The sequence below is a fragment of the Podarcis tiliguerta genome, assembly GCF_965153285.1.
Source record: "Podarcis tiliguerta genome assembly, chromosome: 2".
Taxonomy (NCBI): domain Eukaryota; kingdom Metazoa; phylum Chordata; class Lepidosauria; order Squamata; family Lacertidae; genus Podarcis; species Podarcis tiliguerta.
The window spans coordinates 50013773-50028056 of NC_139535.1; the positions used below are offsets into that span (position 1 = coordinate 50013773).

Here is a 14284-nt window from a genome sequence, read left to right on the forward strand (position 1 = left end):
TTCAGAGCCTCATGCTCTACCAACTCAGCTGTCAAATCTTGGATTTTTGTCTGGCATGGGGAGGTAGTTTCTTTGGCCAGGGTGGGGCAAGGAGAGAACTCTATAATGACTGAATGACCTGGGAAGGAGGGTGGGCTCCCTTTCCACGGGCTAACCATCGTGGAGGCCACTCCAGCCACATCAGGAGTGACTGGCAGGTTCTTCCTCCCCATGTGGTGCTCTAATCTGTCCCATAGGAATGAATGCTAGCAATTCAGTTATATGACAGAAAAGCAAGAGTAATAAAAAAAAATTAAAGAATTTTTTAAAAAGAAATTATTAAACACTGAGAGACAACCTTGGGGTGGTAACAGGGCTAGCTAGCCTTGGGTCTCGCTTGCCAGCAATCCTGGTGCTTGGATTGACAGGAGAGCTTGCCTCCTCTTAAGTGTGCCCCACACAGACTTAAAGCAGAAGAATGGGAGCAAGTGAGAATCAACCCAGATCTGCCTAGCCATTCCCTGGGTTCCGTTTCTTGGTCACAGGATGCTGACAACTGGTTTTTACAGGTATCTCTATACAGTGAAAGTATTATAAGCCAAAGAATCACCAGTCATATACAACCTAAAACTGGCCGCTGTCACCCTTCAATAGATAGCAAACTGCTACTTCATTGTGTGTTGTAAAGCCTGGGGGAAGAATATTTTGCAAGATGAGCTGAATGATGTTTGCGGATATGTAATATTAGAGGACCAATTAAGGCATCCAGCAATAACAGCCTCCTTAATCCATCTGAAGCCTCTTATGGGTGAGAAAGGCACATATTAAAAGCAATCACATTAGAACCTGACCCTGAAGTTCAAATATAGAAGGCACATGTATATAAAGCTAAACATGTATCTTTCAGTACAGCGTGTTGGGTATTAGGGCCCTCTGCTGGTTCTTTTATGGCACTGTCCAAAGGAATACCATAGTAAGAAATCTCCAATAAGTACCAGGTGTGAATTTGTGCAGTTAATATGGTTTTTAAAGGTTCAAAACAGAATACAAGTTGAGGCCTATATATTCACATTTAATGCCGTTGTAAGTACTGATGAAGGAACTGTAAAAGAAGTGTGAAAGATCATTTACCCAGTACATTTAGTATTTATACAACACTTCCTTCAAGCATTGTATCATATACACTCTCAGTAATCATCAGAAACACCCTGTACGGTAGGCCAATAATATCATCCTTGTATTACAGAATGGAGAGGGGAGAGGCTGAGCTAAGGTCTGAACTGGAGACTTCCAGATCATAACTAACAATTCCAATGCCCTAGTGGCTGCCGGTGGTTAGAACATGACCCAAGAAACAAGACGTTCAATAAGAAGGGAACCATTCTGCTACATTAACCTGTCAGAAGGAAGTACTGTTACTCTGAGATGCCACACACAAACACCCCTACCTATCAACTTCTGTTTGTCTAAAGTCAATTCTCTGGCATCAGCAGCTTTGTTCTTTTTTATAAAGGCAAGGTGGGACAATAGCCGTTTCAAACTGCTGTCACAAATACAGTCTGAGCAACTGGGACCTGCCATTTTGGTTTCCCACAATGTTCCCCCAACATCATGTTGTTTTCCTGGAGTGCTGCTACTGCCAGGAATGCTCAACAGAGGGCTCCTCTGGCAGGCTTCCCTGGCAGCAGCAGCACTAGCAAGCTGGCCAAGGACTATAACCACTTGGAAACACTCAACTGTAATCTCTGGGCCACTGAATTTCCAGTTCCGCATTCTTCCAGGAAACTTTATCTGGACAAGCCTCCTGGTTGATAACTCCAAGCAAGAAAGATCTCATGATAATGCTACTGTATTTAGCAATTGCAGAGACCAGGACCGGTGGACTTAAGTCTCTTTAATGTAATCGTCCACCAACTCACTCAATCGCTGTGGGGTTTGAGATATATGCTTGACTTGTCAGGGAGCGCCCATTCAGCAAGCTAGAACAAGACAGAGGCTGCTGACAAAATGAACACTTCAGCTAAAGTGCAAAAAGAAGCAAGGCTGCATATGAACACCTTGCTGTGCAGGATGTAATACCACTCCATCCTCATCATTCCTAAATAATTAGTGTCTGGCAGATGGAAGCTACTTAACAGAATAAAAACAGTCCTGCTGTTCTCATGTACACAGAAACGCCACTTGACACTTTTGTCTCAGTAGGAAGCGGACTATTCCACAGTATCGCCACTGGCCGCAACTGGAGTCGTCCACCACAGTGGTTTGAGAATAGGCCAGTGAATCTTAATTTTTAAAAAAATTCTATCCTGCCATCCTGGTGCAAAGCTCACAACACAAAAACACCACAATTAAACACACAATAAACATGAACTGAGTTCATTTTTGAAGAACTGTGCATTCTATTTTTTGAGTATTGAATAGACCTCCCCAGATGCAGAATTCAAATAAAGCAACGGAATTAGAATAAAGCTAGCTGCATACCAATGACAACTAGAAGCGGAGAGTCTTTGTCTGCCAAAGAGAGAAACTATTCTGAGCACAATATCCCATTTTATAATTTAGAGGAAGCTGGTGATACTACGAAGCCATGCCTCGCAACCTTCCAAATGGGGCCAGCCACACATGACGTTTTTTTCCCTTTACTAAGATAATGCCCTTATAAGAGAAAACACACAAGCTGTCATTTGTGAAGTTCAATACAAATGTTTGGTTTGCCATGAACACTATTCCTAGGGTCTCATGGGCCATGCCTCACCATTTGGCCCCAATGCTAAATCAAATAAAACTTGGGCTGATAGGAAGCACACACATGCTGAATTATAAGATACAACATTTCCTCTCTTTATTTGCGGACTAGACAAGTAGAAAAGGACTTAAGATACATCAAAGAAGAATCGGTTGAGAATATATTTTGGGATATTCCATTTCAAGGCATCCATTTCAAGGAAAAGTCTCAAGTAGTACCGTATTTTTCGCCCTATAGGACGCACTTTTTCCCCTCCAAAAATGAAGGGGAAATCTGGGTGCGTCCTATGGGGCGAATGCAGGCTTCGCGGACCTCTCCGCAAACAGCAGGAGCGCTCCCGCTGCTGGCGGAGAGGTGCCTGCATGCCGAAGCCTGCGCGCGCTGAGCTCAGCGCGCCCAGGCTTCGCGGACCTCTCCGCTAGCAGCGGTAACGCTCCCGCTGCTGGCGGAGAGGTGCCTGCATGCCGAAGCCTGCGCGCGCTGAGCTCAGCGCGCCCAGGCTTCGCGGACCTCTCCGCTAGCAGCGGGAACGCTCCCGCTGCTGGCGGAGAGGTGCCTGCATGCCGAAGCCTGCGCGCGCTGAGCTCAGCGCGCCCAGGCTTCGCGGACCTCTCCGCTAGCAGCGGGAACGCTCCCGCTGCTGGCGGAGAGGTGCCTGCATGCCGAAGCCTGCGCGCGCTGAGCTCAGCGCGCCCAGGCTTCGCGGACCTCTCCGCTAGCAGCGGGAGCGCTCCCGCTGCTGGCGGAGAGGTGCCTGCATGCCGAAGCCTGCGCGCGCTGAGCTCAGCGCGCCCAGGCTTCGCGGACCTCTCCGCGAGCAGCGGGAGCGCTCCCGCTGCTGGCGGAGAGGTGCCTGCATGCCGAAGCCTGCGCGCGCTGAGCTCAGCGCGCCCAGGCTTCGCGGACCTCTCCGCTAGCAGCGGGAGCCAGCACTGGGCTCCCACGGCTTGCAGAGAGCTGCCTGTTTGGGGGCTGGGGTCGGGGGAAGCTCGGGCTTCCCCAACCCCGCGCCTGGGGGGGAAATAATTTTTTTCCTTTATTTCCCCCCCAAAAAACTAGGTGCGCCTTATGGGACGGTGCGTCCTATAGGGCGAAAAATACGGTAATTCCTTTTAATACCTGCTCTATCAACAAATAATGGGAGGAAATGTAGAAGTTTTATGACCCTATTCAAGGTTTCATGGAGACTCCTGAAAGTATTGCATACCTGAGTGAGAACATCCAGCTGTCCCACAATATGCTGGAGGGTGCTGGCAAGACCAGCCTTGTCAATTTGTTCATGTTGTCTTCTGGCGGATTCTGCTGTTTCAGTTTCTTGAATATGTTTATCCGGAACTTCTGCAAAATCCATCTCTGATTGCTAGAGGATGAAAAAAAAATTGCTTACCATATTCAATGAAAATTGGCGGAGTGGGTAGGTGGAGGCTAGTGGAGAGAGACATCAGCTCAAGTGAAATACACAGTTAAGGATCATGTGCATCAGAAATTCGGAGAAGGGAGGCTGCTCAAGTCACTGTACTGCAGCTGTACTCCTGACACCTTCCAATTTGTGCATGGTGGCCATGAAAGCTACTTAGTAGTGATCAGCAACACAGACATTCTGCCCGTAAGCCATCCCCACCCACCCTTTCCCAGTGCAGCATTTATCTTTCAATTAAAGTAAGTATAGTGGTACCTCTAGTTACCGACTTGATCCATTCCGGGGTGCCATTCGCACCCCAAAAAGTCCATAAGTAAAGTGCCACTTTTGCGCGCACAGCAAAACCCGAAAGTATACACTTCTGGGTTTGCCGCGTTCACAAGCCGAAAAGACGCAATATGAACCTAACGCAACACGAGGTATGACTGTATAAAAGTGAAATATAACCAGAGAATCAAAAGAAAGAGCAGACAACTGATATTTTTATACTCATCAAGAAATTTAGAAGCCCTTGGCTCCTCAATTTGATGTCAGGGGAGGAACATTTCTCACACCCCAAGGCACTTCAGTTGATATTTTGCACCTTTAGATGAATATAACTCAAAATGCAATGTAAAGTGTGTGTTTATTAAATAACAGCACAGTCTTTTCCTAGCCTACTGGATACTTGGCCATCCTTTCTAGCTCAATCCACATACAACATTCTCTTTCAATAATTCCTCAGTGTTTCTTGTCAGGTGCACAGGCCAGGAGAGTCCATCTACAACGAATGTGGAATTTGGAAAAATGCAGGTTCAAATCCTAGCATAGGGCTATTTCCCACAAAAGGGAAGAAGAGCATTTGCACTGTTTCCACCATAACAGGAGATTTATTCCTGCAGCAAAGGAGACATCTAGGGCCTCTAAGATTTTATTAATCACACTTGCAGGCAGAAGCCTGCCCTTCAAGTATTCTAATGTTCACTACAAGCACGCATAGGTCCGTAACTCACTGAAGGCTAAGTCATAGTTCAGCTACATGCATGGGCTACAAAGACTCATGTGCTGCCTCAGTCTTGCACAAAGCCACTCCCGACCTAGAGAGGGGGTGGGGTTGCGGGCTGCCGTCCCGCGACTACAGTCTCGCGGGGGCAGGAAAGCCCCGCGGGAGTCAGGGATTCCTCCTAGTCCCATTAATATGCACCTCCTCCCGGGCCAGCCAATCGGCTGGCGGGGGGGGGCAGTCCCACCAGGTGAATTTAAGGTCGGGGCAGCCCTGGCTCGCCCCTTTCTCTGCTCGCCAGCCACCGGATTTTGATCTTATCTGCGTTGCCTGGAGCGTTCCTGCCTTGCTTCCTTGTTGCCTTTGTTCCTGAGCTGCAGGGCACCTCGTGGAATATGCTGTAGCTTCACAGAAAAGCTCCCTTTCTTTTACTGAGAATTTCCAGCATTCGCTGCTGGTGTTGCTTGATTTCTAAACTGCTTGATTTTCAGGAGTTGTTATCTCTAGTTGGAGCTGAAACCAATTTGGGGGTTTTCTCCTTCTGAGGGTTTCCCCCCTTTGCGCTCCATTCCAGTTGCTGTAATTGAGCTAAAATCACTGTGTGTGTTTGTGTGCTTTCCTTCCAGCATCTCTTTCACGTCTACAGTTTTGCAGGGAGCTCTGTGTGTTTCAGTGCAAGTTCCCTGCCCTCAGGAGCTTGCCGTGCCTGCTGCTGCATGCCCCCTTCAGAGGAAGTTATTCAGCTCTGTGGAGCTTTTTCTGGTGCTCTCGGCTGCTGACTGCCTGTTCTGCAAGGAGCTCAAGGAAGAACGTTTGGCTCCTCTTCCTTATTTCCTCGGCCGTTCGGAGGACGCAGCGCACCCATCCAATCAGGTTTTGCTGTTGGGGCTTCAGGTTTTAGCTAGGGGTTTGTGCAGGGGAGCGTGGTGCAATTAGGCAGAACGGCAGCTGCGGGAGGAGAGTGGGCTGTGTGTTGTGCCGGTTGTGTTTGTTTCCTGCCGGGGTGAGGGGCAGAATTACTTGTTAAATAATCATTTCTGCAGCATGCTTGAGGGGGTGAGGGGCTTCCGCAGGGCATCGCTTCCTCTACAGGATGTTTTATTTTCGCGCGGAAGTTTAGACTTGGAAAGCGTCGGAAGCTGCTGCGCCGTTGCCGGGCAACCAGCGCGCCCCGGCCGCCATTCCATCCGCCCATGCGGCATTCCGGGCGGCCGCCATTTTACTATAGGCATTCCACGTGGGAAGAAATTTTACAAACCCTCCCTTTTAAGCCTTACCGGCGAGAAAACCAGGGAGATAATTAACGTCCATAAGGGGTACGTGGGGAATGCCTGCAGGTTTGGCTCTTGAGGCTGCGGAATTTTTTCCGTGTTAAAGGGCTAGCGTAGTGTTTTCGCGCTAGGCAATGGGAACGCATTACGGCCGCCATTTTGATTGCCCACGTGGCCTTGCGGCGGCAGCCATTTTAGGAGAGGCAAAACCACGTGGGAGCTATCTCCTTCTCGAGTGCCCCGCACTTTCTCGTTGGTTTTAAATGCAAAGCAATATAAACAAAGGACATAAACATAAGCAATATAAACAAAGGATGATAGCGCAATTATTAAAAGAGCCTACCTTAAATAAGAGTGCACAAGGGGCTGCAGGGAGCCCCTCCTCTTGGTGCATAAGCTTGTACAGTATAGAGCTGGATACAGTGTCTCTGGCTAGGCTGATCGTAGAATTAATATCCTCTAATTAATTTGACTGCTTTGGTTTATACTTACACTCTTAAGAATTTCATTCTGGGAATTTACGAAACTCATTTAAATTAAATTGAAGCATTAGTGCACAGTATATGGAAGTCAAATTATTTCATTCAGCTTGCGGTGCTTTGTGGGGCTGTGTCATTTACTCTCTACCTAGGCATAAAGTTTTATAATTTGGTATAGTCAATTCATAGTTATAAGGGAAAAGAGGTCCGGGTTTTATATCATTTGATCTATTAAAGGGCTTCTTCGCCCACAATCTCTTGCAAGCTTTGCATACAAGTTTATAGGGAATCTAAGGTAAATAGCTCATGTCTCTTCTACGTTCATCTTTCTGGTATTTCATCAGTTAGTTTATAAGTATATATTTAATCTGGCAATTTAATTCATTTGGTTGATTTTGATAATAGTGCTTAAGGGCTCTTGGGAGCTTCACTTTGCTTATAGGTTGTCGCATAAGTTTTTAGAATGTTGGATTATTTGATTGTTTTATTTGATTGTTGTTAGCCGCCCTGAGCCCGGCTTCGGCTGGGGAGGGCGGGATATAAATAAAATTTATTATTATTATTACTATTAATTTATCATTTTTCATTGCTGTATTGCTGGGTTACAATTTATAATTCTACCTCTAGGTTGCTACATAGCTGCTCACCTTCTCAAAGGTTCTCTTCTGTCTATTATAGACTCAGTATTCCTCTAAATACATTACTTTCAGGTATGTGCTGGTATTTTGGACTGCTATCTGGTGCGGATAATACTGAGCTACGGCGATATTGTTTGCAGCTAAATACAATTTGTTGGAGATTGGTTAGGCATCTTTGGGTCCTTTAAACTTACCAGTGAAGACAATACTGAACTACCGTGTAATTGCTTGCAGCTCACGCATATAATTCAAGCTAGTTGGCGTTGTTTTTACTGTACCAGGCTAATTAAGGATATCAAACTATGTCTCCTCAAGAGAACCAGCATAATGCCGCTATATCTGGGGGGGGGGCACAAGGGAAGAGGGGCCTCAGGCCTTCGTAGTGTCTAGTAACCTTCAGGCTTTGGCACAGTTTTTCAATGCCTTTTTGACATTTTATAGGCAATATAAGCCCGCAGACCAGGTGGCAGCGGCAACTCTGGCGCTCACCCAAGAATGCATCCCGGATACGCCACCTAACGTGGTGGACCGCCCCGGCATCCGCGGCCACCGCGGCAGTGCTGAGAGTAGCCAATGATTCAACAGTGATGTCCTGTGTCCGAGATGGGTCAGGGTAGCCTCCTGTGCCCTGCAACCCACAGGCCTAGTCAGTGTCTCTTCTGCTTTTGAAACCTTTTACCAACAATTCTGGCCCATGGTCACTGCGGCCTCTTCACAAATAGTGAGTACTTTAAATAAATGTACTCACTTTTAAATAAGCCTTTCTATATATTTAAAAGTAGATCTGCTAGTTCTAAGGCTATATTTAATTCACTTGTTTAATTGTAAAAGTGCTTAAGGGCTCCTGGGGAGCTTGGTTGTGCTCCCTTGTACTTTGCCCTCCTTATTTAGGGTTCCACATTTGGGTAGCAATCCATTTATGCATCCTCACACATAATTACAGTCTACGTGTCCCTGGGTCCAATGACAGATCCTCGGGAGAATCATAGAATCATAGAATCATAGAGTTGGAGGAGACCACAAGGGCCATCGAGTCCAACCCCCTGCCAAGCAGGAAACACCATCAGAGCACTCCTGACATATGGTTGTCAAGCCTCTGCTTAAAGACCTCCAAAGAAGGAGACTCCACCACACTCCTTGGCAGCAAATTCCACTGTCAAACAGCTCTTACTGTCAGGAAGTTCTTCCTAATGTTTAGGTGGAATCTTCTTTCTTGTAGTTTGGATCCATTGCTCCGTGTCCGCTTCTCTGGAGCAGCAGAAAGCAAGCTTTCTCCCTCCTCTATGTGACATCCTTTTATATATTTGAACATGGCTATCATATCACCCCTTAACCTCCTCTTCTCCAGGCTAAACATGCCCAGCTCCCTTAGCTGTTCCTCATAAGGCATCGTTTCCAGACCTTTGACCATTTTGGTTGCCCTCCTCTGGACACGTTCCAGTTTGTCAGTGTCCTTCTTGAACTGTGGTGCCCAGAACTGGACACAGTACTCCAGGTGAGGTCTGACCAGAGCAGAATACAGTGGCACTATTACTTCCCTTGATCTAGATGCTATACTCCTATTGATGCAGCCCAGAATTGCATTGGCTTTTTTAGCTGCCGCGTCACACTGTTGGCTCATGTCAAGTTTGTGGTCAACCAAGACTCCTAGATCCTCCTAGCATCCCATAATGCAAGAGGCATCGTGATGTTTTAAGGGCACATTCCAGCTACACAAAAGCACTCAAGAGGTAGGGCTCATGCTTACAATTACAACCTTTCTGCCTATGACTAACTTAACCGCTTGATCGAACGATGCATACTTCACCGTGCATAGTTCCTGTGGTATAGCAATGGCCTGTTCTGTCAATTTTCTTACAGGAAACATGGGGGTACGTGTTTGGATAATCGGGCACAGCATTGTGCATTCGTCCTCCTGGTGCCGCTGTTTTCGCTGAGGATAGCAACTGTTTCGGTTTAAAACTAGCCATACTGTATTATAAGTACATTTATTTATTGGTTGACATTGGGAAGTAACCCTAACCAATAAACATTAAGGGGACAGATACATAATAAATAAATAAATAAGCGTATAATCTCATTGAATAAACATATAAATAATAGTAATAATTAATAGTAATAATAAATAAGTGCATAAATAAATAAATAAATAAATAAATAAATAAAATTATATATATATATATATATATATATCTTAAAAAATAGAAATAATAGGAATAGAAAATTAGAGAAACACAAGTCGTGTTACTGATATACACACACTGCTCTTCGCAGGGTGTGGGCGTTGAGGGGATAGGTGGAGTGAGAGCTCAAGTGGCGCCGAGGCTGCTTGAAGCAGTGTTGGGCTAACATATCAAATCCAAACTCTTCTCCCTGCTGCGCAATTATCAATACCACGGCAGTGACAGAGTGGTATATCAAATCCAAACTCTTCCTCCTGCTGCAGCAATAAACGTAGTGAGGCAGCGTTGGAGCTGTAGATCACATTCACTCTATTCTTCCAACAGCATCAATAAATAAATAAATAAATAAATACACCAATACATACTCAGTACTCTCACGCTCACTCTCTGTCACAATTTAAAATTGACATGGTGAACAGGGGTTCAGCACAGTCAGCGCAGGCGAATGGGGCCTTACTGCCTGCCGCGCAGGGCAACCCCCGAGCCCTGGTTCAACTGTTTTCGGCTATTCAAAATTTTTACGCGCAATGTGGGCCTACAGCGGCCCCAACCCCTAATATAGTTGAATTGTCTCAAGATTGCATTCCGGATACCACTTCCAGTCAGCAGGGCCTAGCTGGGCCCTCCACATCCACAGCCGGCGCGACGCCACAGGGCGGGGGTGAGCATAACCGTCCCCAAACACGCCTGCAAACTGCGCGTCGAGATGCCAGACGGTAAATCAAGGCAAGGCCCGAGACCGGCATTGAGGCCAAAAATTGGGGGACCTTTCTTAATACATGCGGACGGGTCCTGCTTGTCCAAACACCAGTTCACGAGGGTTATGCGCAAGGCGATCGCAGCCTTAGGGCTCCCACCCGAGGAGTTCGCAGCACATTCCTTCTGCATTGGGGCTGCTACCACCGCTGTGCACATGGGGTTACCGGCCGAGTGTATAATGGACCTTGGCCGGTGGAAATCGAATGCGTATAACGAATGCGTATAAAGGATACATCCGGAAGCCGCGTTGAATTCCCCCCGCCTTTCCTCACGCTCCCCCCCTGACCCGCCTCTCTTGCTTTATTATTTCAGGTGCTGGGACGGTTCGTCTGTGGATTGTGGAGCACAGCATCGTCCACTGGGCGAGATTGAGATTGAGCACTATGGGCCGGCGGGCCGAGTTGCACCTCCCAAGTAATGTTAAAATTTCTTGGGTGGCCCGACGGGGGATGCGCTGGGAGGAATTCCTCCCAATGGTGTCAAACAAGATGGCAGTTGAGGGCCCGCCTGAGGCGCTCGTTATCCAACTGGGCGGGAACGACCTGGCATACAGAAAAGGGGTCGATCTGATGTGGAACATTATTAGGGACCTGGAGAAAGTGCAGGAAGCGTATCCAACCCTGTCTATCTTATGGTCCTCTTTGCTGGAGAGGCGCTGTTGGAGGGACGCCACGAGTCAGGTGGCTGTCAGTAAGGCCAGAAGGCTTTTAGTGCGCTCGGTTGCACGCAGAGTGGCTGCGATGGGTGGTCGGGTGCAGGAAGCATATCCAACCCGGTCTATCTTATGGTCCTCTTTGCTGGAGAGGCGCTGTTGGAGGGACGCCACGAGTCAGGTGGCTGTCAGTAAGGCCAGAAGGCTTTTAGTGCGCTCGGTTGCACGCAGAGTGGCTGCGATGGGTGGTCGGGTGCAGGAAGCATATCCAACCCGGTCTATCTTATGGTCCTCTTTGCTGGAGAGGCGCTGTTGAAGGGACGCCACGAGTCAGGTGGCTGTCAGTAAGGCCAGAAGGCTTTTAGTGCGCTCGGTTGCACGCAGATTGGCTGCGATGGGTGGTCGGGTCATCACGCACCCAGGTATACAGTTCAGCAACGAGGCACTCTACCGTGGGGATGGCGTGTATCTTTCTGATGCCGGCAATGGCTTATGGTTGGCGGATATCTTTCAAGGGATCAGGGATTGGTTACAGGTCTGAGGGTATTGGCGGCGAGCTTCAGCTCGGTGGCGGTTAGGCATTGGTGGGGTATTGTTATGCATATGAGGACGGGGGGAGGAGCGCCATCACCTCCCCCACATCATGAAGGGTAGTTCGTTAAAGGACTCCGAGGGGCGTCGCCTCGTCCGAAACCTACGGAGGCTAGGGCCTAAAGCGCGCCCCCGAGCGGTAACCCCTGGGGGGGCGCCTACGGATGTACATCTCGGGGGGCTCCCCCTGTTGGTGCTTAACCCTTCCCGGTTAGACCGGTTTGAAAGTTAGGGGCCAATGCCTAAAGCCAATACCTCTCTTACCTGTAATCAATAAAGTTGTGGCCATTTACGCCCAATTAACCTTATATTATTGTGTCCGTGTCTTTATTTCTACATCTGTGGGAGAGGGCGGGTATTGCCACGCAATCCCCTCTTCTCTCTTTTCCTCAATGCTAGGGAAAGACTTTGACAGTGTTTACTTTCAGTTTCCACAAATCCTGGCTTCTTGTTGCATCTGAAGCAAAGATGATGGTTCAAAACAAACCCATGGAAGTTTCAATACAGGCTAACTTCAAGCCATGGGTTATAATGTAGTTGTTTGAGATGTTTGCTTTAAACCACTATGTCTAGGTCATAGACAATGATAGTATTTGTGGAAGCTGGAAAAAAGTCTACGTAAGTCTTCCTTCTGGCTGTGTAGCAGGATAGAGAGGGGGCCGTATGCAATTTTCAGGCTTTGCTTGATCTCATTCTAGCTTATGTAGGTAGTGCTAAAACCATGTCTTAGCATTACATGCGAACCAGCTCAGAGCGGACATTTGATTATCATTTTCCACAGCTCACAAAGTGTGTTTCTGTCAAAGTCAATAAGTGAAGCTGTGACAAAGCTCTGTCAAAATACTTGTGAAGGCTTGCCTCTACTCATCACAGTAACAGGAAAAATACCCTACAGAGATGTTTGGTTTCACTTACCTTTTCTTGTCTGTAAATTCCAGATTTCTGAATCTCTCTACTGCCAGTATCCATTGGTTTCTACAAGCAAGGAATCCAAGAGGGTTGTGTTATTCTGCATTACCTGAGATGTGAAACTCGATGCACCCTAAATATTCCCTTCTGTCTCTGACAGATTTTCAAAAGTTAGCTACCTGCTGACTTGAACTGCACACTTGACCTCAATGTCACAGTGCAAAGCAGTGCCCTGATGTCCAATTCGACAGCCCCCAAACCTGGGGTTCTGCCCCGAAAGATTGTTTCAAATAATGCAGTCAAAAAAATGAAGACTAAGCGCTTTCATCACTTATTCTCACAAGTTGTGGCATTAGCCGCTGCTCCTCAAGATCTACAGTTAAGTGGCTTTCCCCATAATTTGATCCTCAAGAATAATTTCAGTTGCCTTACTAGAACTGTGGAAAAGAGGGTGATAGAACAGCAGGGAGTTTAGTAAGCATTTCTTAGCAAGCAGCTGCACTGTGAGTAGAAGGAAAGGTCATCCAGGATTACGGGGCCTGGCTTCTCCATAATGGGCAACAGCCCCACCATCACTTCCTTTAGTTTCCTTGAGGCTTCACATAATTTGTAGCTTAAAGGTAAAGGTAAAGGACCCCTGACAGTTAAGTCCAGTTGCAGATTCTGGGATTGCGGCGCTCATCACGAGGGATGAGCCGAGGGAGCCAGGTCGAGGGAGCCAGCGTTTGTCTGGTTCTGCATAGTTTTTCCAGGTCATGTAGCCAGAATGACTAAGCCGCTTCTGGCGAAACCAGAGCAGCGCATGGAAACGCCATTTACCTTCCCACCGAAGCGGTACCTATTTATCTACTTGCATTTTTGGCGTGCTTTCGAAACTAAGTTGGCAGGAGCTGGGACCAAACAACGGGAGCTCATCCCGTTGCGAGGATTTGAACTGCTAACCTTCTGATTGGCAAGCCCAAGAGACTCAGTGGTTTAGAACACAGTGCCACCCATTTCATCTGTACCTTACTGGACACAAACCTTTAAAAGGTATGACATAAAATAAAAGCAATCATAGATCGGCCAAGTGAAATGGCTCCATTTAAGAATTTTTCAACTTGCTCTGATTAAAAAATAGGATAAAACAGAACCTCCCAATAAAAAAAATCAAACGGATATTCTGAAGTTCAGCCTGATAATGACTGCATATTGGAGCATATCACGAGTTTCTCTAGCACTGTGGTAAAAAACTAAATTTAAAGAAGGGCATGTAAAACTGACTCAAGTTCTCCATAATTACACCTATAGTTTACACAAGGTTCAAATGGGGCTTTCCCAAGCCTTTTAAGAAGATCAGCCCCCACCCCAGAATCACAGTACCGATGATCAAAGACAAATGCTAGCAAACCAATATTTGGTACTATCTAGACAGCATCATAAGATCAGTGCCAAAGTCCTTAATTCCTAGCACACACTTAACGTCATCCACAACTTAGTTTTTAACTTTATTTTTTAATGAAGGAAGCTGGAGCCTTCAGACCCTTTCAGCCAAGCAAACACACATACATGTGCATGAAGACAATGGCACTCACTCAATGGTTATCAAGCCACAGAAAGAAAAATTAAGCACAAGACATTTTTCAGAGCTTGTTCGCAGCCAATATGCAAAATTCTAAACAGGGACTATTTAGAA

The 14284-nt window shown here is 46.9% G+C and overlaps 1 protein-coding gene across 4 annotated transcripts in view; it reads right to left on the reverse strand.

Annotated features, from left to right (window-relative positions):
- The window catches only part of POC1A (POC1 centriolar protein A), a 39717-nt gene that overhangs the window by 1140 nt on the left and 24293 nt on the right, over positions 1-14284 (reverse strand). For all 4 annotated transcript variants that reach the window (XM_083429476.1, XM_083429477.1, XM_083429475.1 and 1 more), the window contains 2 exons: positions 12616-12675; positions 3933-4085 (listed from right to left, as the gene is read on the reverse strand). In XM_083429476.1, coding sequence (XP_083285602.1) covers positions 3933-4085; positions 12616-12675 — 213 coding nt within the window. The remainder of the gene's footprint in view (positions 1-3932; positions 4086-12615; positions 12676-14284) is intronic.